Source organism: Notolabrus celidotus, chromosome 7 (genome assembly GCF_009762535.1).
Source record: "Notolabrus celidotus isolate fNotCel1 chromosome 7, fNotCel1.pri, whole genome shotgun sequence".
Lineage (NCBI taxonomy): Eukaryota > Metazoa > Chordata > Actinopteri > Labriformes > Labridae > Notolabrus > Notolabrus celidotus.
Window position 1 is genome coordinate 25,999,534 of NC_048278.1, and position 26,372 is coordinate 26,025,905.

General features: G+C 39.5%; 1 protein-coding gene across 4 annotated transcripts in view; it reads right to left on the bottom strand.

Moving 5' to 3' along the window:
• lrba (LPS responsive beige-like anchor protein) overlaps positions 1-26,372 on the bottom strand; it is a 231,454-nt gene that overhangs the window by 190,269 nt on the left and 14,813 nt on the right. For all 4 annotated transcript variants that reach the window (XM_034687798.1, XM_034687799.1, XM_034687797.1 and 1 more), the window contains exon 2: positions 2,086-2,317. In XM_034687798.1, coding sequence (XP_034543689.1) covers positions 2,086-2,317 — 232 coding nt within the window. The remainder of the gene's footprint in view (positions 1-2,085; positions 2,318-26,372) is intronic.

A 26,372-nucleotide genomic window follows, 5' to 3' on the forward strand; every position in this document is an offset into this window, starting at 1 on the left:
GACTCTAAATAGAAAGTACACAGTGGGAGTCCTGGCTACTGTGCAGCTTCTTTCATTAGGAATTACCGACTAATGATGAGGTATGATATGACAGGTCTGTGACTAGTGTGCACCTACTCTAGCCCCTGGATTAATCCTCCAAACTTAAGGATGAGTGGCAGCTACATGCGGCGGCTCTTGTGCCACATTAGTAGTATTAAAGCTTAGCTGTTAGGCTCTTTCCTACATAATCACTTCTTTTAAAAGAATTATAGAGAGAGGAGGAGAGACAATTTAATCTGAAATAAGAATGTTACAGTACTTAAACACGACTACTCTTGGAAAGTTATCCTACAAGGATTTGTGTAGTCGTGAACATAACTACATCCACTGCTCTCAGCTGCCTAGTTACTGCTGGGCTATATCACCCTTGCTTGACCGCACAAACCCTGTAGGCCAATGTTGTACTAACAGTCAAAGGTTCACTGAGCCGAACACTGCAGGATTAATATGTACTAATTTGCAGATGGGCTTCAGACTAGACTTAGACTTGGGGGCAAGTGTTCATGATGATTGAGTCCCTCTTTCAGCGCAATGCATTGCAGTGTATGCAGCAATGCAGAGTGAAACCAAAAGTGGATGGGAAAGTAAATAGTTGCTTTCTTGAGTTGTAATACTCTCCCAACCATTCCTGGAGTTTGAGCTCAACTTTTTCACAGCTCAGAGGTCAGAAAATTAGCAAATCATCTCCTCTAGGAGTGAAAAGATTCTTGTCCTGGTCTGGCACAGTTCAACTTCTGAGAAGAACGAGGAAAGAGCACACAAGCCATATTAGCTTCTTTTGCAACAGTTCCTTATACATGTAGAATAAAACTGACCAGCTCTTAATGGTCAGGCACATCATAACTTTAAGAACCCATAGTACCCCTCTAGCACACTGGACCCCCAGAACATAATCCTTCTTGTGGTACTTATAGTCTCCAAAATGAGACTGGGAGGTAGAGCTTTAATTATCAGGCCCCTCTCCTTAGGAATCATCTAACAGTCAGGCACTGTGAGGCAGACAACCTCTCTTGTTTAGACCCCCAGAACATAGGCCTTCTTGTGGTACCTATTGCCTCTAAATTTAGTATTTAATTATCAGGCCCCTCTCCTTGGGAATCATCTAGCAGTCAGGCAAACTCTCTTGTTTTGGAAGTGGACATAGATTGCGGGATGACTTGACACACCCATCCCTGTATAGGCGTTTTTCGACCGCAGGAACTTAACCCCGGAACTAGGGACTTTACCCCTGCACTACATGCGTTCCGACTGGAGGAACCAGGGTCTAAATTTAGTTCAGGGGTAGTTAATCTCCCCCCTGAAAAGCCCCTGCTTGGGGGGGGGAATACTTTTCAAAGGTCCTAGGACTTTCAGCTGAACGTCACGGTGTTTGTGGAGTTAACACAGTTGTTGAAACACAGGGAGTTCCTGGAAATGCATCCTAGTTTAGTTTTGTATTAAGATTTCAAAATATAATTCATTACAATTTTTTCCCCATACGTCACTGGCCTGATTTGCACAATCCACCTGGGACTTCAGTCCGTGGTCGAAATGCAGACAACAATTGGGGCACAGGAACCTTTTAGTTCCGGGGTAGTTCTGTAGTTCTGGGACCCCGGAACTCTTGGTTGAAATGCACCTTATGTTCACCTCTTTCTGTCTCTCATTCTATCCCACTTCCTACACAGTCATAGCAGATGGCTTTTCACTCCGAGTCTGGATTTGTTTGAGATTTCTACCTGTTAAAATTACATATTTCCTTGCTACTTTTGCCAAATGTTTTCATGGGCTTGTTTATGGTGCATTAATGATGGGTCTCTGTAAGAGCAAAGCATATGATCTACACCTGCTCCTTGTGTCCTGTGATCACTTCAGTTATGATTTGGCACTACATAGGTAAAAAGTTACTGATTGATTGATTCAGTGGTGCTGGCTATCAACAAAGCGCGGGACTAAATGGTCTACTTCATTACATTTATTTCAAATGTTCAAAAACAAGAAGAAAGAAAATAACAATTATAAAGACCAAGATGTTTTTTTTCCACGTGGGGCTCTTTTCAGTACCTGCGATCATGCTGTCTGTGGTGGATATCCTCTGGAGCACTTGCTGGATGAGCCCGACGTCAGTGCACGCCTGCAGGTTGCGAACGCTCTTCTTGAGGATGGCGGTGAAGATACTCCAGACCTCTGCCTGACATGTGGGTTCGCACTTGTCCAGCAGCTCCACCATACACACGATGCTCTCAGGCTCCTGGATGATGAAGTTCATCTCCAGGTCAAACTGGCCACCAACCAGCTGGAGGAGGAAGGGAATGAGTTAGTCAATAAGACATAAAAGAAAACAATATAAACAACAAACAATGCAATACACGTAAACTGTTCTTTACGTCTGTAAAATACATAACAAACCGATTCAAAAAGGATGCATATGAATAGATATTACTATGCGTGTGCAGGATCCTAAACAGATGATTAATCATGCAGCAGAGCTGCTTCTAGCCGAGTGGATTAAAGGTCAGGGGGGAAACAAGGGTCTCTGTCAGTCTATCTCTGTGTCTGACAGCGGATTCAACTGTTTACAGCTCGCCTTTTATTTACAGGGATAAACCCAGGGCACAAAGGAAGAAAAAACAACAAGTCATGTCAGTGAGACTAACCGAGATACCGAGGCAGACACAAACAGTGCGAAGCGTGATTAGAGGTCTTTTGTTCCTGTAGGAGGCCCTGGAATACTAACAACATCTGACACAGCCTGGAAGACAAAGACCTGGGCTGAATTTAACTTTCACTCACCACATAGAAGAGAGAACACAGAGATCGAGCCCAGTGATGTTCATGCCATATTTTCAGGATGTTGTTACATCTTTTATAACCAGGGGTGTAATTTTCTGGGCGTTTGGAGAACACACAAGGTAATTCATTTTTGGAGGACTTAATTACAAAAGCTTGTAGTTTGAGTGAAAATCACAACATTTCAGTCCAAACCTCTCCATGTGAAAGCCTCAGAGGTGATCTCCAGCTCAAGCCGCTGAGGTAAAGGGCTTGTCGTATCGCACAGGAGTAATGTTCTTTGTGTGTGGAAATAAATTGAATGAACCATAAATGTCATAATTTGTCTCTTCTTAATAGTTGTGATGACATTTTTATTATTGAACCCTGCCTAATGGTAAAAGATAAGGAAAATAACAATGCTGGTGTCAAATTTATATTGTGAGGCAGGCTGTCATGTCCAGATTCAAGGAGGTGTGACGGGACAATATAAAACGCATGTGATAGTTGTACTCGACAATCAGAAAGACTGGATGTGAAGACAATACGATCTGGTATGGAGGATGGAAACTGTCCTATTAAAATGAGTGAGGTCACTCTGTTTATGCGTAAATGTTGTGCTGTGTGTGTGTGTGTGTGTGTGTGTGTGTGTGTGTGTGTGTGTGTGTGTGTGTGTGTGTGTGTGTGTGTGTGTGTGTGTGTGTGTGTGTGTGTGTGTGTGGTACGAGATAGGAAAAGGAGGCAAAGCTTGGGTAATGATACTGTTAAAACATCCTTAAAGACAGGAGATAATGTGAAACACACCACCTGGTGTCCCTTTAACCTTCTCTCTCACACGTCTATTATTTTTCATGTCAGTTATCAACATCAGGATGATGGCATTTTATGTCCTTGTCTTTAAAATCACCATATACACAATAGATTTCTCCTTTATCCTTCACCTTCTTATGATTTGTTTTTAATGCGTACAATAATTCATACTTAAATGTACAATAAAACTACAATATTAACAACTACTATAATCATATCAAAGATGCCTATTACAAGTCTCAGTTCCCAATGTGATGTTTGCCTTCTTTGACTGCCAAATATTCAGAACATAGAAGTATCTAATTACCAAGACATCAATTTATAATAATCTTTGGATCTAATTTATATTTATTTTGGATACAAGAGCAGAGAGAAGGGTTTAACAACAAAATCTTGATGTTTTTCTCAAAACAAATGACTTGAATAGATGATTCAATCACTTGATTTGTTGACATTATTCCTACTACTGTATAATCAGTTTAGCTTAGCTGTGATTTGAGATGGATAAAAATGTTGGTAATCCAAAAGCCAAAATAAAACATGGTTTGCTCTCACTCAGACTGATATGGGGAGACTTTTCCATTCATGTGCTAAGATATTTTGACTTATTGAATCAGAATCAATCAATCCTTAGTCATTTATTGAGGGGAAGGTTTTGCGCATACACCGTGTTCCAAATCATTATGCGAGTTGCATTTTTGTGAATATTTTTAAAACTTTGTTAACAGTTGTTTTCAAATTTGTCAAGAAGCCAGATAGTGAATACATTTCTTCCAACTGTGTGGTTAAAATGATGCTTTTCAAAGTACATTGGCTGTATTTTTAAATAAATGCAGAATCTGCAGAAATGAGCGTGCCAAATTATTATGCAAGTTGGTGATAAGAGCATATAACTGAAAATTTGAGAAACATTTGAGAAACACTTTAAAATTTGAAATGTTTCAAAGACATTAACAGTTTTATTTTGTATACAAATTTAAAGAAAACTGTTTTTATTTAACTACAGTTGTAGTAAATATTATTATTTTTAATCAATAGAACATTAAAATGGTTCCAAGGCGCACAGGGTGACGCTTTAGCCTTTTTGACGCTACTGGCCCGACATCTAATTTTGACTTACTTGAAATCCACAAAACCACGATCACACAGTAATTAGGTGGCAAGTGTGATGGCCCATCTAAAACTTGAAAAACTCAGATACTCCATTAAGGTCTCAGCTGAAGTATTTTTTAAAGTCTGGAAACCCTTCCTCTCTTACTTTGAACAAAATTTAACCTCTAAACAGTGAATATTGTATCTGGGTTCCTTGAACCTCCACCCCCTAATCTCAGAGTGTCTGTTTTTGCTGTTTGTTAATGTCTTTTTTTTGGTTGATACATGTTGTGATGTGTGAATTAATGAAATGTATGTATGTAAATATGGTTCCATGTTTTTAATTTTCACAAGTTATATGCTCTTATCACCAACTTACATAATAATTTGGCATGCTCATATCTGCAGATTCTGCATTTATTTAAAAGTTCAGCCAAAAAGCATCATTTTAACCACACAGTTGTAGAAATGTATTCACTATCTGACTTCCTAACAAATTTGAACATGACTGTTAACATAGTTTTTAAAATATTCACAAAAATGCAACTTGAATAACAATTTGGAACACGGTATGAAAGGAATTTGTTTTGATGTATAGAAAAGTATTTGCTATAAAATCCACAGCAAACCATGTCACCACAATGAAAGCCCTGGGACAATATGTCCTGAGCTCCAATATTTACTGCAGATTTTTTTATGCATTTTTCAAAGTAATTTTCGTCACCCTTTTTTTTTGTTTTTTTTTGGCAGTCGCAGATAAATCACACATCTTTCTCCTGCGTCGACTGTTCCAGCGTGAGGAGAGCGCTTCAGATCACAGCCAGGTCTGCCGTTAATGGCTGTCTGGTGCCATTTTGACACAGTAAGAGATGATTTATGTGTCTGACAATGTGTGCGAGTCATCCATCCATCAGAGTCAGCTGACTGAGCGGACAGGGAGCAAATATGAGCGCGGTGCCACACTGCAGTAACATTTCGCATGGCACACATAGACACAGATGACAGGGCTGAGTCTGGTCCTTGTTTGTCTCTGCCTGCCTTCAGAAAGGTTGAAGACAGAGTTGAATCTTTTCCCTGCCAAATATGTTGTTGTGTATAGTGTTTGGAGAGTCAATATTGAAACCTCAAGGTTCTACTTAATGGTTGTTTTGGCAATTCTTATTTCTAAGAATATTAAAATAAAGGGATATGTCAACAATGAGTGGCAGTCTTTAAATAAAGTTCATAAATCTGATGATTCTCTAAATATTCCCCCCCCCCCCCCCGTACAGTGTGTGCCGATAGAGAAATGAGCTACATAGAGCCAAGCTGTTTTTTGAATCAGGCTGTAAACATGTTTATTAATGCTGCAAAGATCGTCTTCTTTGTATTGGTGTGTATGTGGTTTCTGGTGTTTCTGCAGCCAGCCTCAAGCAGATTCTCAATGAATTGCAGTTTATAACACTTCCATATATTTTGAGAGCGGAAGTTGCTGCTTGGTTTTTCAACATCAGCAGAGGTTTTAGAAGTCGGCATGAAAAGCATAATGGTCTACAGCTGACAAGATAATAAAAACCCTTTACCTATAAAGAGTCTATTTGAAATAATCTAATGTTCAAACATTGGACGGATCAAAACAAAAGACAGTTCAGAGGTGAATAGTTAACATCATGAGTGTACCAAAATACAGGTAAATAACCAGAGCAACAATCAATGATGGCACCTGCTTGAATTTTCCAAAGGCTAATTTAGAAACAGAAATGAGTCTGTGGACATGAAAAAACTTCCAGCATATTCAGATGTTCTTTATCTTGGGCAGCACTCTGCTCCAAACCTGGAAACCACACACTGCCTGCCTGCCATCTTTACCAACTGTGCCAGCCCAGTGTGAATACAAGTGTACTTCCGGTATGACAGCTCCCAGCAGCTGCTTATCTCCATGTTGTTACTGGGTATAAAATACAGCAAAAGAAACCTACAACAAATTTCCACCACGTTAGAACAGATTGAATAATTCAGCTAGTAATCATCAACTCTGAACCCGGATGTCAATTTAATACAAATGCAATATGCTATATCTCAGCAAGAACATTTAATGTGTCTATCCATGCATGCCAAAGAGGTTTACAATATGTTCAATTCAATTATTTACATTGCTCTATTTGAGGAACAGGTGTGAAAGGTTGACAGATCCAGCCTCAGCAGCAGCCAAGGTGAGCGCTGCAGCTAAGGCTGCCATAAAGCCAGTGTCTTTATGGCAGCTAGACACCAGATCCCTGGCTGGGTAACCTGGCCTGGCTGTGCTCCCCAGAGGCCTGCCTGAATTAATTATGGCTGAGCAGCCAAGCAGCCACTGGGCCGTAACACAAAGCACAAGCAGGCTTCTATACAGTCTCCATGGAGAGCTACGTTGGAGGATGGCAGGGAGAAATGGTGCAACACAAGCAGAACATACATCTGATGCCAGGACTTCGCTTTTATTTCAGGTGATTCTTCATGGGGACCAAAGGTAGCAATGTCAACAATGATACCAACACCTTTTCTACTACAGGCAAATAGGGTTGCAAAATTCCGAGAATTTTCAAAGTTGGAAACTTTCCATGGGAAATAAAGGGAATTTATGGGAATGAACGAGGCATTTACTAAATTAAAGGTTGGCTTTTAATAGGGAACTTAAATACATTTGGGGAAAATATATTCTAGCATAAAAACAACCAGATTTCATGCAATTACAGTTGAATATCTATGCTATTCCTCAATCACAAGGACATAGCACACTGCTTACAGCAGGGCTATTGAGGCCACACCCCTTACATGCACTTTTTATTTGCATGTTGAATGGGACTTTTTATGAGGGAGAGGGGCTCTTATCATTTAACATTTTGAATGGGATTTTGTTGAGATTGCATTGTTGTTAATTTTTTAATTTTTAATTTTTAATTGGGGTCGGGGGGATGAGTAATATTTCACTCAACATTCATGTTTTCGTTCTTCAATGAAAGAATTGATTGTTCAATAAAATATTTAACACTTGATAAAGTTCTACTTAAAAGTAAATCTGTTTTAATTGTATTATTTTGGATGGATGTCTGCTTATAACAAAACAATTATTTATGCCTGGATATGATACCTTTCCATTAAATTCCCGATGAATTCCCATAAATTCCAATTTGGAATATTTCTAATATTCCCCAGTTTAACTTCCCATGGAAATTTACCGGAAACTTACCAGAAATGTTCCACCCCTTTGCAGCCCTAATGGGAACCAAGGGTAGCAATGTCAACAGTGATACCAACACTTTTTCTACTATAGGCAAACAACTCACAAGACGAAAAGTCGGAAACTTGATTGGCAGCTTCATGTATCTCGAAGTCAAGACTTTTTACGCACATTTCTGATCGTTGCTGTGGTTGGAAACACTGTGAAAACTATTTATAATGTTTGGCTGATAAGGAAGAGTGGGTACAGGAAACAAGATGATACAGTTAAGCCTGAAAAAACTCATTTGCTGGATGGACCTTGATGTTTCTACACAGGTCTCTCTACTTATTCTGCTGCACACCAATTCTCATGTCTTGTTGCCTGTCAATCACAGAGCCTTCCATAGGACTGGAAATTCCTTAAAAAAAATAACCTCAGATTAAAAGAGAGGAGGTATTGAGGGAACAGTCATGTAGACTTTAGAGTAAACACAGAGACCCTTGTTGCATGTCACCCCCCTCTCTTTCACCCGTACTGGTGATAAAAACACCAACATAGCTTAGTTATACAAACTTGTTACATATCTGTGGGGTATTAAGTCAATACATATTTTAGTCATTAAGTCACCCAGATATCCTTAACATTGGAGGGTATAGTGGAAGCCAGACTTACAAACTCTAATAGGAATAACATCAAAGAGTTAATCTAATAAAAATAAGGACCACATGTTTGGGCAGTGAGCAAAGAACTGAGGACAAGCACTAATAGAGGTTTACTAAAGAACAGAATAATACAAGGCCTAGACTTCAAATTGATTACAGTCATGTGATGCCGAAGATGACAGAGAGCAGCAGATGATGGTCATCTTACACCAAAGGGGAGGAAATTACCCAGCTAAAAGTAACGAGCAGAAACACTGAAGCTGCCAAGTGGCGGCTGCAGAGTGATGACACCCTCGCTATCTATTGTGTATGAGTGTGTGACCATGTTGATGTTCTTCATCCTTCAGCTATCCCTCTCATCAAAGTAAAAAATAATTCTGTGGGTGAAATCATTTGAATATAAAGTCATTTGCCTGCAGGAGCGCCAGAGACAACAGCAGAAACAAACTACAGAAGCATGCTGGGACAAATCTGCGCTCATGTCCGGGATGTCTCCAGTCAGTCGGAGGGCTTACAAATAGAGCTTGGACTTGCATAAATACATGCATCGCTTGATGTGTGTCAGTTGAGAGTGTTAGAGATCGGGATGAGTCTAGGGATAGATCTGAATGATTGATGGTTGACTGATTTCATTACAGAGCCAGAGACTTTGACGTAAACATAGCCTTTTGGTTTCAGTGGTAAAGCCAGTGTGGTGCCTTCAACCTGCACTCTATCTAATAACCAGCAGGGGGCGTATTAAGGAGTCTGACCAGTTTGACCTTTGGGTCAAGTCACAAACAGTCATGAACAGAGGCAATAGTCCTCATGTGGGCAGGTTAAATCCCACCCTGTGATTCCCCACTCTCTCTCCTGGATTCCTGCTCTATCCACTGACCTATCCTCTCTATAATAAAGGCATACAAAGCTAATCAGGTCCACTGATCATTGGCCGGGTCTATTATTTGGGGCCCAATTTTCACACTTGGCCAATTGTCTGTAGCGGCGTAATTTTTTATTCCTATTGCAGATAAAATTGATTAATAAGAAAGTGGGATACTTTGGCTCTGCTGCCGGTGTGTCTTTCTCTCTCATCTAGTGTCCGGCAAACAACTGCTGCTACTTTTATTTTAAAAGTGAAAAATCTGCGCACTTGAAAATGGTGGATCTCCCTCCAGCTAACCTGTGGTTTACTCAGTTAAGTGTAGTCAGAGCCTACGAAGAGCTTACATACAGGATGACAAACCGACAACACCTTTACAGTGCCAAATGGTGAAAATACATTCATCTTGTCACAGGGTTGTAAACTCTGAATGTGTAAGGGCAGATCTCCCCTTTTTATTTTATTTTATTTAACAAGCTAGTCTAATCTTGGTTTGGTGATGTGGGCTAACAGCCCCCTGTAGTTAGATGTCAGTACTACAGTCTGTAAAAAGTAGACAACAATGCTTTTATACTACTGTCAGTGTGCCTTTCTTTATGTTCTGTATTATTATTTTTTATTTGTCATTTTATTTTATTTATATATTCAGTAGTCTACTTGTAATTCTATTGATTTGTTTGTTTTGTTGTCGTCATTGCTGATTGTCCTCTGTGGACAATGTGTTCTGTCAGTTATTGTGTTATGATGTTGTAAAAATATGAAAAATAATTTTAAAAACGTTGGTCATAAAAAAAGTCTGCACAATTGTACAACTGCTTAATATTTATGGTAACTGTAAAAGGTGAATAAACTCAACTTTATTGATGTTGTTTATTCATAGTCATTAGTAATGAAGTGTTTTTTTTGAATGACAGATCCAATTTCTAAATTCTTAAAGAAATTTTTTTTTTTTTTACTGTAACTGCATATCAGTTTCAAATATCAGTAATCGTCTGATGAACTACTACAAATCAGAATCGGTATTGGCTCTATAAACCAATCAGTCAACTTCTGATCTTGAATGAATATTGAGTATATTCAGGGTTCTATCTGATCATCTGATAGGTGAGGCATGCCGAGTGTAAATGCACGGCCCCCCCATATAAAAAAAATTTTACACATCAATTGCACATTAGGCTTTTCTGGTTTTTTTTGTCTTTTTGCATGTTTTTTTATGGCGTTGACAATAATCATCACCCAGCTTTCTTACAGATCTTCAGGTTGTGTAAGATGCTTGATTCTGATCAAAACCCCTCGACAATGGTGATTAATTTTCACTGACATGAGCTATGCCAGAGGTAAACTGATCACATGTCATGTCAAGTCAATCCGCGGAAAAGAGTTCGGGCATATTTTGCTTGATCCACTTGAATAATTACTTCTGGCAGCAACAAAACAGTTGGCAAAAGCTTATTAAAAGCTCTTAATAATTGTAATAACGCAGTCTATGAGCATCCATAGGTGTAGGTGTGATACCTCTATCTTTGAGAGGATAATTAAATTAGTGTGTTACAGGAGGACTGCTTGTTTCTGCTTTCATGTTAGAACAGCTCAGCTTGACTGGAGTTGAGATACATAAAGTCATCAAAAGCACTGTCAGAGTGACCATGCCAAACACCATGGCCTACTTTTTAAACAGCTCTTCAAAACTGCATCTCTTTTAACAACCATCCTTTCAATCCAAAGGCAGTTTTATTTTCTCCCTCCACACGCCAGCGTCTCCTCTCTGCACCACCCAGACTCAAACATCCATCACAGTGACCAAAACATGATTCATGAAATGACGACATCTAATAATCCTGTACTCTCTGCTGCTGATGTGAGGCGCTGCAATGGCTCTCAGAAGATAGGGAGGTCAACCAAATAATCTGTCCTCCACTCAAATCCCTCCAGTGCTCATGCTGATATGAAGGAATGAGCTTCTGATGGGGAGATGAGAGGCGATGAGTAGAGAAATGCAAATAGGCAACACTTCACATGAAGTGGTAGCAATGTTTAGAATATCAGTATGAGGGATGACACAGATTTGGGCTGATCGTTTGAAATATAAAGCCAGTTATGAACCAATGCAACTCTTGAACTTTTAGGTCTTCAGCATGAATGGTGTTCCTGTTTTAATGGAACAAATCTTCTATTATTTCCTTTAAATGTCAAAGATTATATCGGTTTAAAGTCACGTTCAAGACCAGACTTTGGTTATGTGGATCATGAGACTTTTAAGCTAATGCTGATTCATTGTTGTATACTGTGAAAAACAAACAGGTGATTCTTTATCTAAAATCAAACACTTGGCCCCTTTTTATGAATTCAAATGAAATTCAATCAGATATAAAAATATCTGGTGAAAGGTTGGTTCTTGGAATCTCCCTCTGGTAGTCAATCGTTTCATCAGCAGGCTAAGGAAGTTAAGAAAATACTAGAGTAGAGGAGGTCAAAGAGGGCAAGTACGTAGGATAATAACTGAAGACAACAATAGGGATGCACTGAAATGAAAATTCTTGGTCGAAACTGAAAACCGAAAATGAGGAAACCAAGGCCGAAAACCGAAACACCGAAATAAATTATTATGCCAATTATTAGTAGGGAGACCGGGGACAGTTGTAACACGGTTCAGTTGTAACACTTGTACTTGCTCCAATCAGGAACAAGTTAGGAATCACCTGATTCACTCCGCACATGCTCAGTTTAGTTGCAGCTAGTTTGTATAGCAGTTTGAACACACTGGGTTAAAAGAGCTCAAAGTTATAGATAGAAATGTCAAAAATGTTACAGCTGTCCCCGGTCTCCCCTACCATTGCATTTATGGATATGACTGTGTAATAACCTCACTGAAATCAAAGCTCTCATTGAACATATCAGACAATGAGGGTGCATGCCCCTCATCTGGTTCAGACAGACCAGTCCTTTTTTCTGGGTTCTCTGCATCCATTGTGGCCTGGATCATTTCTCGTGCACACTGCTTTATTCCCACATCCAAGCAATGATCTTTATAACGCCGATCAAGTACAGTCAGAGGATCCAAATAGATCTCAGTGAAACGTGTGCTGACAGACTCTAAGAGTGTACTTTTCATTGTTTTCACTCTGTGGTCCGTCTCAACCTCTTTGTTTAGAAGACGCTTTAGTGCTGAAATTAAAGGAATAATGGATGCAGACATGTTGGCCCTTATTCAGACAAGTACGTACTGGCCGCGGTCATGCTTGCGTCATCACAACATTCTGTTTCAGTGATAAAAGTATTTTGGCCGAAACCGAAAATGCACTTTTGGGCCATTTTCGTCCGAAAGTTTTCGGTGGCCGAATTTTTGGTGTATCCCTAATTCATCGGCAGGAAAAAGAAGTTAAGAAAATACTACAGTAGAAGAGGTCAGAGAGGGCAAGTACGAAGGATAATAACTGAAGCAAACAAATCCTCTAAAAATGATCACCAAGTTCCTTACGTTGGTGGTTGGTGGAGAATCATGGATTATCTCAGTTCCCATGTAATGTGATGTGTCGTAAGCTTCTGTTGTTAAATACAGAACATCAAACCGACCCTGTTAAAGAGTGGGCCACTCAACATTGTTCAAAGCAGGGCGAGAAGGTAAAGTGGTGACAATTATGCCTGCAGTGACCATGGACCACGCTGCTTCAATGATGAATGACCTGACTCACTCACTCACTGTAAATAACAAGCTGTTATCCTCAATGCATTTAATGAATATCTGACAGAAGTGGCAGTTTTTTTGTTGGAATATAACATTGGCATTAATTAAAATGGTAAACATGCTGCTCAAAATGCTAATAATTGTTGTGTTTGAACTCATTATTACGAGATTAATTCATTAAATAAGGAGGTTAATGATCTGAAACTGCTGATTACATTCTCTCTGATTAGCACCACAATGCCTGTTTCTCTTTACATAGACACAACAGTGACAGACTGAGAGGAGAAGGTGGACAGAGATATTTTAATAGCTCTGGATTTCTAAGAATATCTTCAAAGGGGCAACCTGCCAGGCTTTTGCTTGAAACAATGGCTGGCAGTCATTTTTTACAACATTAAATGTGCTAATGTCTTAGTTTAAGTCCACACAACACAAAAAAGTCCTTCATAATTCCATTTAGTGCCTGACAACACAGGACTGCTACAACATGCAGAAACAGTGGGTAATATACACAAGGATATAAATGGCAAGCATGCTGTTTGGTTGGTTTCTTTTATGCAATTGCATTTCATTTATCCTGTATTAAGACACCTGCAGGGAGTGGTGGAGCAACACAGGCTCTAAACGAAAAAGGGAAAGCAACTTTCTCATTATTTCAAGGAGCAACAGTATATTTTAAAGAAATGCAAGAGGGAATTTAGATAACACAAAATCTGATACCTACGACAACCTGATCAATACAGGAGTTTTTGAGCCTAAACCAATACTGACTCTCTAGAGAACTCACAAGTTAAAAGTTGTTTAAACAGCAATCCAAAGTCTGACCAACGGACTGGTCTAAAGGTAAGAGAACACTTGGAAACAGTCAGAATTGAACACAATCAATTGTGTTCAATTTCACATGGCTAATCACAGGGTCAGAGTCTGCAAGTAAAGTTTGCCGGACGTGGCTAACATTTGCAGAGCTAGCACCCCCAGCCGTGGGTCATCCATGAAGGGTAACGTCCACATCCCTGTGCTGGTTACCCATTTCTCTGGTCAAGTCCATTTCAACGAGACACAGCCTTCATAAGACTTTATCTTTGTTTTGTAGATCAAAATACTGCCACTGCTACAAGATGATCTGTCCTCTGTGCTTGTTTAAATCTGGGTAGCAGACATAGACTGTATAAAATATGGACATAGTATCCATGACGTCACCCATCTGTTTCTGAAGCACTGTTTTGAGGCCAATCGTCCACGGCAGCCATATTGCTGCTGTGGAGCAATTGTGACGTAAAGAAGCAGGTTTTGAGCCTCCAAGCCAACAGCTACAGTGTTCCTGCCTGTCAATCATGTCAACTTTGCCTCTCTGGAAGACACGTAATCTCAATATCTTCGAAATTGCCACGTTACAAAGAAATTCACCCCCCATACAGTGTGAGCCAATAGAGAAATGAGCTGTCCAGACTACACTCGTCTTTTGTACCAGGCTGTAAACATGTTTATTTCTGCTGTAAAGATCGTCTTTTTTAAATTGGTGTGTATGTGGTTTCCGGTACTTCGGGGGCCAGCCTCAAGCAGATTCTCAATGAACTGCAGTTTTTAACACTTCCGCATTGGACTCATATTTTTAGACCGGAGGCTGCCGCTCGGTAGCAGAGCAATGAATCAACCAATGAATCAAAGTTTATTCATAGAGCATTTTTCATATAATGACATTGTAACACAAATAGCTGTACATAAAAATAACTTAAAATAGAATTTAAAATATATATATATATATAGAAATGAAAATAAAAAAGATCCCCCCTCATCCTAATCCCAACCCCAACACTAAACCCACCCCACAATCCTAAGGTTGAGAACACAATATATGCGACAATAATAATAATAATAACAATAAAAATAAAATCAATCAATCAATGAAAATTAAAAAGAAACATTGTATTATTATGGCACTCTCCAGTAACCAGAGCTATACAGTAGTGCAGGTGCAACATATCTGACTGGCATTCTGTGGGAAAACACTGATATTATTATCGTACAATTATAAATAATTACTTTGTTGAAAAAATGTCAGCACTCGCAAAAAGTTCAAAACTTTTATAGCAGAAATTGACAGCAGCTCAAAGAAACGAACCTGTTTCAGCCCTAGGCTTTCATCAGGAGACGCTAGCAATTTCTGCTATAAAAGTTTTGAACTTATTGTGAGTGCTGACATTTTTTCAACTCATTGTCCTTTTGGGTCAGCACCGAATGACTTTTTTGAGTACTTTCGAGTGAGCACGCCATTTCTTTGTCAAATTATTAATTTGACCAACTAGTAATTCTGGTGCTGAATACATAACTGAGGACATTTAGTTGACTAAATGCGCACATACAGCCAATTCTAGAGTGACACTCTGTCAAGTGTGTTGGCCCATACCAGAAAAACATGGAGCAATCTTGATATAACTGTGGTCAGCTCATTTTGGCCTATAATATCAGCTGAATGATATGTCTTGCAGGCTACATTAACCCTCCTAAGATACATTTCTGAACCAATGAAAGAAGCTGTTATAGCTCAGCTTTCTACAAGGAAGTGACTAACAGACCTTTTCATTTGTATTATCTGTCTGGCAGTCTAGCTTAAGTTTCATGGTGGCTGCTATTGTCAACAAAAGGAAAAGGCTTGTCAGGAAATGGTCGTCATTAAACCTCACAGTCCAAGCTTCACGGCAATTTCATAGTTTCCCTGAACAGCTTTGACCGACTGAAACCGTCTGCCTCTGGAATGAAATGTATAAAATAAAAGTGGTACTCTAATGTGATCTGTTGGCCTTACAGCTTTCTACATCAGGAAAATCTTTATGTGGTCTCTGTCTGGAATAAGATGTCCAACATTAAAACATTTCATGTTGTTGAATAACTTTACTGTGTTAAAGCCAGGCCACTGCTGGATGGCTCTCGTTGAAAGAGGACATTTGATCACGAGGTAAACAAAGACTTTCATTGTCAGACACAGCAGCGTGTGTGATTTGAATAGTAGCAGTAAAAAGGAAGGTTGTGGCTGTGGTGTAACATGTTAAAAATAGCAGCTAGATCAGGGAGGTGAAGAAGGGAAGAGACAAATGTTAGTGAGGAGTTCCAGACTGCCTGGAGGAGTGGAAATGAGTATTTCAGCATGAAGGACCCACCCTTCATTAGTTATTTTACAGGAAAGTTGGGGAGTTTTAATTGGATAGACACTCAACTATTTGTGCCCAAGTTTATACAATGTAACCCTAATGATAGGTACTTTAAGTCTGTCTTAAATGAAAGTGCTCATATATAGGGGAATAGGTCTTGCTTGCAGTAATCATCTCTGCTGTTAAAGCTAGGGTTGGTAGTCACGGAAAACTAGCATGAGTTTGAATGTAGCATTTCCTCAGGACTCCGTAATTAATTCCTACAGTGTTGACAGTAAGTGAAGGCATCAGGAAAGGGGCGGAGGTGTGAGAGGGTGTGTGAGCTGGAAAGAGAAGAGACAAGAAGGAGAAGTTTTTCATTCATTCAAACATTGATTGTTGCTTTGTTGTTTGGCATGATCACGGCCGACAGTGACCGGTTATTAAAGCTCAACCTGTTTACAGATCGGCTCATCATCCCTACAGCGTCCGGACGGACGCTGCTATACATCTACATTTTCTGTAGGACTTACTAAATGTCATTAATTTTTTGGCTTTTCAGAGCCCCCATGGTGAGAGCTTTTTAGACTCTGATCCGGACTACAGTCCTGAGCAAAGTACCTCATCGGGTCAGAGGGGACAGGCCCGAAGTCGAGCAAGAGGGGTAGTAAATAGAGTCAGGGGAAGCAGAGGCAGGGGATGGGGAGTGCATGCTGGGGAAATGTACGTGAAGGAGGTGGGCAGAACGGCAGGACAGGGTTTGATCAGTTTCATAAATTGGCTCCTGATGGCAGGGATGGTTGGTATTTTCCCAGGTTTAATTCGGCTGTAGATAGCGGCTTTTTTCACTCTTTTTTAAGAACACATTATGTATTGATTACCAACAGGACATAAAGATCATTTTAACCAGTATAACAAAAAGTGTATCTAAATCTGACTACCAACCCCAGCTTTAATACCGGCCAATAAAAGTAACCCTCCATTACATGCTAAATGATCTAGGACTAATTTAACGGACATGTTTTTTCTGCATACATGTTTTCAAAAGCTTAAAGTGATACTATGGCAGTTTATCTACGAACCAAGAGGATGTCTCAAATATTTTCAGCATATCATTCCCTCATTTTCCCCCAGAGAGATTGTTTTCAGTTAATTTGGAAGTGACAGAAAAATATTTTTTTATGATGTGACTGTAACTGAAATGCTGAAACTAAGCCAATAATGTTAGTTATATTCCCAAAATACCTCAAATAAAGTTACGTCATAGTTTTGTACATCGTTCATAGAAAAAAATCATGTTGCATTATTTCTTTGATATCAAAACCTCAAACTTTGCATGTAGAAGGCCACAAAGATGATATTTCTTACATTAAATGTTCTATGTTTAAGGTGTGTGACTGTAGGGAAACATCAACTGAATAACTTTAACAACATATGATATGTGTCAGGATCTTGGCACTTCAAACCCTCAGCAAAACAATTCCCTTAGTTGGATGGGAAACCAGGAAACTGTCTGGAGCATATCCAAGCCTGTTCCACTTCATATCGCGCTCTCTGGTTTGTTCAATAGCATCCTCTGTGTATGCATACATTTGACTCAACCAAGTCTGTTCTTTAAAGCTGTTCAAACTAGCTCCAGATGCAAATACTGATATAATATGTGTCAGTGCATTACAATTAGACCTTAACTGTGAGACACATAAATATACGAGTCATTCAAGTACCTTGTACTGTAAGTCTCTAGAAGTTTATATTATTATAAACTACAAAGCAAGTGTTGGCAGCCAGCATCATGTAATCAGCTGGTATGGAGACTTTAAAAGGTGACCATATTTAGATAAGATGATCCAAATCTGGTCACTCGCTTCACTTCTATCCTGACGGAAAGGTTGCCACATAGCAACTTGAGTATAACAAGGTCGCCTCACCCTAAAGCATAGCCTGCTTCTTTGTTTAATCTAAAGTGGACTACGATTTTTAAACTTGCTGTATTGAAAATACTTGAAAACTGTGACTAACCCTGTAAACTTCAACAGAATGACATAAATGGGTCATTTGATGAATCAGATCACATTCTCAAGTCATATATTCTGATGTTTGTTTTGTTATGTCCACTTCTTTTGTAGTCTTTTATTTGATGACCTTTTTGAGTTTAACTGAAACCAAAGGCAAAGGTTACAACAAACATCTTACACACTAATGCAGCATATAGTACTGTGCAAATGTTTATATTGTACAGGCACTGAGAAAGCACAGTTCTTTGTACAGCTAAAGCACTGAAACTCTGGTCGTTTTGCCTTTAAAAAGCCATATTTTCTGATGTTTTTAGATGGGAGGACATTTGCTCCAGGGAAGCCAAACCTTCCTCTGTTGAACTTTAATGACTTTGGCATAATTCAATGAAACACCTGCAATGTCAGATGCCAAATTGATAACCTCAGTGAAGTTCCAGCATGAACACACTCGACCTTTTAACATTTACGTTCAGTGGTTTGAATGGTGATGGCATTGCCTATCACTTGTTATGACAGTCGCAGTTTATGGGTTACTGCTTCATTTTAATGACATCTGAAAAGACCAACTGGATATATACTAGATGTGGATTACTGCAGAGCAATGCTGTTATTCTATGGAACAGCATGTGTATAGATTATTTTATCAAGTTGTGGATTAACATGTCAGTTTAATACTAAAGTAGAGTGAGTTATTGTTGTTTTGGCTGTGGGGATGCATGTTTGGCATTTGTGCTGAGTGACAGACAACATCTATTATTTTAGAATTCCTCTGCTGTAATGTACAATCCGAATTTCTAAAAGGTGGGACACTGACATTAAAATATCCAAAGAATCTGGAGAAATCTCTATACAAAAGGGACAAGGCTGTAAACCAGTATTCGATGGCTGGGATCTTGGCCCCCCATGTAGCATCTGTTTTTACTTCATTAAAAACAGACGTGACTCTGTTGTGGAAATCACTGCATTGGCTCAAAATTGTATCCAAAAACCATTGTCTGTCCTACAGTTTGTTGCTGTATCCACAAATGCAGGTTAAAACTATACAATGCAAAGAGGAAACCATAGACAAACCAAAGCCTGTTTTAGATGTTGACTTGGATGGAGGCGCAGTGGTAAACTGTCCGGACGAATCAAAATTTGACATTCTTTTTTCTGAAATCATGGACGTTGTGTCCTCCACTCTAAACAGGAGGGGGACCACCGGGCTTGTTATGAGGGCAGTTTAAAAGCAAGCATCCATGATGGTTTGGGATGCATAAGAGCATACAAGTTTCAGTCTTGAAACTTGATCCATTGTCTTTACACTATCTTCAATTAAATATAGGTTTAGCCAGTCTGGGCGCCCACCCCATGTACAGAGGCTATAGCCTTCGTCGTAAAGGCCACAGGTTCGGTTCCAGCCTTGACCATTTGCTGTGTCCTCCCCCACTCTCTGGTCCCTACATTTCCTGTCTCTTCAGCTGTCTTCTCCATTAAAGGCAAAAATATATATATACATTCTATATAGGTTTATATTATTTTAGAATCATGAACATTTTCCACAGTGCCACAATGTTTTTTTTAATTGGGCCTGTACGTGTCAAGAGGTCTTATAAATGTAATCAGATATCCTGAAAAGTGTTTGCTTATTTCGACAGATGTTTCAGTGTCTATGAAAATGAGAGTTTATGTCTTTATAACAAATGCACTAAAGAGGGCTTTTTTGTGAACGCCTGTGGATTTAGGAAAAGAGCATTTCAACAAAATGCAATTCCCTTTGCTATAAATTACTCATTGATCAAACAGTTCAAAAGGTACGTTCTGCTTATTGCTAATAAGCCCAGAAACACAACAACACCATTTATCATGAGTTAACTCGACACAGGCAGCAGATGAGTCATGTTATTGTTCCTACATAAACACTTTGAATCACAAGTAACAACTGAAACATAGTAAACCAGAAGATCTCCAGCTGTGTCATGTATGTCAGTGTCCTTGAAATAACAGAAACACTCAGTGCCTGGTACGGCTCGGATGAAAGAATCCTGTCATCAGCGAGAAAACAAATCTGGTTTAGATCTCTGGATCATTAAGATAAAAACAGCTCTTTGACAGTTCTCATACATGTAAACGAGTATCATCTTGAATATTGATAATGTACATGTTAACTCTTCTTCCTCTTTTGCTGTGGAAAAATGAGAAGTAGTACTACTCTGGGGTTCTTCTTGCAGATGATCAAATATCTGGCTGTGGATTGCATGGCCTTCAACTCACCCTCACACCAAAAACAAGCTCATTAATTTGGACTGCACACACTCCTACATCTTCAAAAATCTCCCCTCAGCCGTTTTACTGAAGCAGAGACTGCTACTTCAGGAAAATCGACAGAAATAAGTGATGATCTTTAAAAAGGAAGTGATTATAGTGATCTTTTAAGAGTTTGTTGTCATAGTAAGTTTCTTTAAGAGATCCAGCAGGGGAATAAAACAGTCATTTCCAGCGCGTGACTTTGACACTAAGGTTTTATGCCACAGATTTCATTGCAATGCTCACTCGTGTGTAAAACCAAAGTTAACAGTCCGACCACTCTGGTTAATCATTCCTCTGTCTTTAGGTTTTTAAGTGAAATTCAAACCTTGCAGTGCTGGTAGCCACAGTGTCAGATGACCAAGCATACGTTAACCTCCAGGCTTATTCAATCATACCATTCAAACTTACAAATATTCTTTAAAACCACATCATTTCTTTGTTTTTAAAAAAACTCTATTTAATTATTCTCAATAAAGATGTTTAGTTTGACAGAAGCTGAACATTTCAAACTATAAATATTAATACTGTATTATGTTTGATTGTGAGGTATTCAATAATGTGTTGCTTGCTTTCCCCACAGGTTGGATTGCAGACCTTGGCAACTGATGAGTTTCTGATGCAGAGTGTGTGAAAGCAGGTTAAGGGTAGAGGAAGCAGATAAGGGTCAGGAGCGCAGCATTTACCGGTGAGCTCAAACAAGTATGCAGGTGAAGACACAAGCCTTTATGCCATTATTAATTGCTTTCTATCTTAGTTTTTCCCTTTTTGGAGGAAAATAAATTAATGTTTCAGGGGGGTAAAAAAAGGAACAGAAAATTGACTGTGTTCTTGCCATGGATTCTATGCAACTAGATTTGTACAGCAGCCTTGTAGCTCCATGATATACCTTCTACCAGTCCAGATTTGCCAGTCTGATCAGGTGTGTGGATTGTAGTGCCATCTGCTCTTAGATGCACACATTGTAGGTAGACAAACATATCCTGTGTACAGCACGTGGATGCAATCAAAAGGTATGTGGTTTGTCTGCCAATGTGAGTCTTACTGGAACAGAACCAAATTTCAACATGACTGTTCGATCCCACAATTACAGCTGAGTAATATGCATGGTGTTGTTTTAACAAACAGCTTTAGACTGAGGGGAAACAAACAACCTCTTAATAACAGTAGAATCATGCAGCCCATCCCACTGTTAATACAAAGGAATAAGTCACAGCCTAGGCTGCAGCTAGAGCATTTGCTTACAAGCAGGGAGGGGAAAAAAGTCTCCTAAATGGTCACTACTGTGCCAGTGTTCAGCAACAGTTCTGTTAGACAAGGGCTGATTTGTTTGCAGTAAAGCATAGTTGGATGGCATCACCACCTATCCATGAGAGCATAAAGCTGGGAACATGTCAGGCTGTGTACAGCAAACAGGGCCTTGACTCCATCAGCCCCGTGCTTCTGTTCCTTTTGTACATAATAAATGGAGACCAACTACAAACAACAGAATGACATTGAAATAGAGATACTAGCAACATCATTAACATTTATCTTATAGCCTCTTAATGCTGAAACGTGCTTTGCAGATCATAAGGTGTATCAGAAGCCCTTTTCACATATGCACTTGTGACAATTTCTAGAAAAATTACAAGACGGCCTGCTCCTACAATTTACCCAACTTGCTTATTCACTTATGGCGTCAGGTTTCCCCTGTCGGACAGGGAGGAGGGGTCCTGACTAGGGTTGCAAAATTCTGGGAATTTACAATGTTGGAAACTTTCCATGGGAATAAACGGGAATAAACCAGGAATTCACTAAACTGAATGTTGGCTCTTAATATTTTTATTTGCATGTTGAATGGGACTTTGCTGGGATTGCATTTTTGTTAATTTTTGAATGGGTTGAGTCAGGGGGATGAGTAATATTTCACTCAACATTCATGTTTTTGTTCTTCAATGAAATAATTGATTGTTCAATAAAATATTTAACACTTGATAAAGTTCTACTTAAAAATAAATCTGATTTAATTGTATTATTTTGGATGGATGTCTGCTTCTAACAAAACAAATATTTATGCTTGGATATGATACCTTTCCATTAAATTACCCTCAATTCCCAGTTAATTCCCATAAATTCCCATGGAAAGTTTCCAATTTTGAATATTTCCAAAATTCCTCAGCTTAACTTCCCATGGAAATTTCACCGGAAATGTTCCACCCCTTTGCAACCCTAGTCCTGACTCCTGAGGAGGCAAGGCAAGATGTAAAAAAGGACGCTGCGCTGGAAATCTGCAAAGCAACAGATTCGGAGTCTGACAGCCTTTACAGCTATTATTAGACATAAACAGTATCAAGGAACAAGCGCAAAGAAAAATGCCGGCGAGCAGGAAAGAGTATAAGCAGCTCAATTACGTGCATCAAGATCACACTGGTCACTTCATATAAATGTCACCACCCTCTTCCATTCACTCAAGGGGAATTTTCCTGACTTTTACAGTTCACACATCACATCACACTGACTTCCTGGGGATTTTTTTTTCCCAAAGGGCTGGAAAAAGTTTGAGTAAAGTCAGAGTGAAATTTCAGCCGTTGCCTGCACACATGTATGAGCCTCACTCCAATACAACTCCACTGAATGATGGCTGCATACATTAACTCACAGTGATGAGGTGTCACTGGCTGCAAACAGAGCACCTAGTACCTTCCATTATATGTCTGTGCTGAAGGATCGCTTAAAGCATACCAAAGTGTAGTGTTAGTGAAGATACAGGGGCAGAGAAAGGTCTGTCAGCGAGCCTCAACTGAGGATAAATTCAAAGTTATTAAGATTACGAGTTTTCCATTATGAGAGGCACAGCTGACTTGATTGACAGGCGGAAACACTGTAGCTGTTGGCTTGGAGGCTCAAAGCCCGCCTCTTTACCTCACACTAGCTCGACAGACGTTAGGTTGCACTCAGCATTTCCAATATAGCTGCCGTCGACGATTAGCCTCAAATCAGCACTTCAGAAACAGATGGGTGACGTCACGGATACTACATCCATTATTTATACACTTTATGGACTAAACACAACATATGTATTGTGACACCTCTGGTCACAAGTCTCTCATTCTCTCAGTCATGACAGTATAATGCACTTTCATTGGAAATAAAAGAATAACATTTCAGGGTCATGCTGCCTTATGTGAAAGCTATTGACAGAATCCACTTCTCTAACAATAAGCCTAAAAAAGTCATTTCCTCATCACATCCAAACACTGTAATGTGATATCTATTGTTATTTTAATCATAAAGTGTATGTATACTACTGAGTAACCTGCCTAAAACAAAAAAGAGTAAAAGAGCAGATGTTGCTACAATACAGGATTTCTGCATTAAACCTGTTAGAAGCTTTGTTGATCTGATACAACAATGACATTGTTTCCCTTCACAAATCTCCCCCACAGGGACCAAGGTGAGCTCACACCTTAAGGCTTTGACGTAATGCTTCTTCTACAAAAAGAGCAGCATTTCATATTATTAATATTCACACCTCTTGTAGCAGCCAACACTGAGACTTGGCCAGCAGGCAAGCAGCATTAGCATATCATTACACCCCCTACTGTGAAGAAAAGATAGCAGGCCAGGAGGTTAATACTGCCTCCTGGTAGCCAAACGCTCTGCTGTAGTGTTCCAACATGTCAATTTTACCACAGTGCTGGCTCATTCTGGTGACACTAGTTAGTGTGTTTGACTGGTGTGTGTGTGTGTGTGTGTGTGTGTGTGTGTGTGTGTGTGTGTGTGTGTGTGTGTGTGTGTGTGTGTGTGTGTGTGTGTGTGTGTATGAGTGTCCCTGCTCGTATTAATCTTCTGTCATTTCACACACTTTTGCATTTTTTAAAGTTATCCACTTCAGTTGTAAAGATGCAGGAATTACATCTCTCCCAATTAATTAAAAAAAAAAGTTTTTGTTTTGATGATAAAAATGACGTCATTATTTCCAGGAATCCTGATGATATACATCGACCAGGCGGGTTATTGGCCGGAAAAAGGGAATATCTATTATCATTTAATGTTCTGCTGATATAATTTATCAGATAAACAGTCATAAAAGTTGCTTTAGTTTACTTATTAACAAGCCTTCACATACCAACATGTAGCAATATATGATCACTTACAGTGCAGAGAAGCACAAGCACAGCCGTAGCAACCTGAACATGGCATAACCCATTCGATGTTTATCGCTCTTTCCCAGGAGGACAACATGATTACATCTTCCAAAACATTTGCTGCGAGCATCCTGGGGAGGAGTTTTCTAATTTGCTGTTGTTTTTTCTGATTTGCTGTTGCGATTTGCACTTCAGGACCACCGTACAAGAATATATCTAACTTTAAACATGAGAGAGACATTACTGCATGCAGAGGAGTGCTCCTCTTCTTTGTAGAAAAACTAAAACAATTGCAATGCCATGATATTTGTTATTTTGTTTGTGTTAAAATATGTGATTTTAGAATTGGTATGGAATATTGATATGTATGCATCTTTGGGCACCAAATCTTAGCCTTAGCATCACAGCAGGTGATGATGCAATCATGTAAATCTTCCTTTGGTGCTCAGTATTAGTTGGGAGGAGACTCTGGGGTATTCACTGGATGATCTAAAGGAATAACAACTCCATACAGTGATCAGGTGTGATATTCCTTCAAAAGGAAAGTTGTGAGGAGAAATACATTCAGTCTGTCCCTGTTTGACCTCCTGCATTGGCTTGAATAAGCAGCTTAAATACTGATGGCTGGTTGAAGGGAGGGCTCATTCAAAGTCCAAGTGAGGTATAATTAGTGCGTGTGTTTAATGAATCCAAGTACGTCAAGCTAAAGCTGTACGAGGTAAGATTATGTCAGTTTGAGTTTGAGTTTATCAGGTTGTGTCATATCACAACAGCTCGGAGGAACTTTAGTGTTGATGATTCTGGCCTTCCTTGTGGAGAAACAGTACGTTTTATCTCTCTGAATCCAGCTAAGAGAACGTAGAGGCATAAAGAATAAATTCTTGCTGCTGGTCTCTGCTTTTGTAGGTCATAAAAAGGCAACAGCATTAAATAGAGACCCTTTCATAACTGATTAAAGCTCCGCAAATTTGGTTTAAACCACAATTGGGCTGCTGCAGAGAAGGACAATCAGTCTTTGATACACACGTGTTCTGCTCTTTTTGTAGCACACAATAACTGGTGGGAGATTTTCTCTCCACACAGCAGGTAACAAATCAAAGGGAAAAGCAGAGCCTGCTGATCAGAACAGTAGTCATGAACAAGCATCTCTTCAAGAAACAGCTCCCCTCTCCACACGAGAAGCAGCACTGTTTAAAGATGTGAAGCTGCTCTAGTGTCCACATGGTGAGTCTTTTTGTCCGTCAACACTTTCGTCAATTTTGGCTAAATTTGGAATCTCATCAAAGGGCTCAAGAAAGAAATCAACCAAAAATAATTGACCAAACAGTAATTTAACTAGCAATTCATGTTATTCTGACTATACAAAGATCAGCCGTGACATCATGACTACCTGCCTGCCTGCCCACTTCCAGCAAATCCCACCAACGCTTGATTACATTGAGATCTGAAAAATTAGAGACCAAGTCAATACTGTCATGTTCTCCCAGGCCACCTCCTTCCACTGCCCCTTGGTCCAGTTTTCATGCTCATGTTCCCAATGTAGGCTATTTCGGTTCGCAACAGACTGGGAACCACAGTGTGTTCTGACACCTTTCTGTCAAAACCAGCATTAACTCTTTCAACAAGGAGCTCCTCTCTTGGCTCAGACTACATGGCCAGCCTTCACTCCACACACACACCACTGAGCCTTGATCACCAATGACCCCGTCACTGGTTCATCTGTATTCCTTC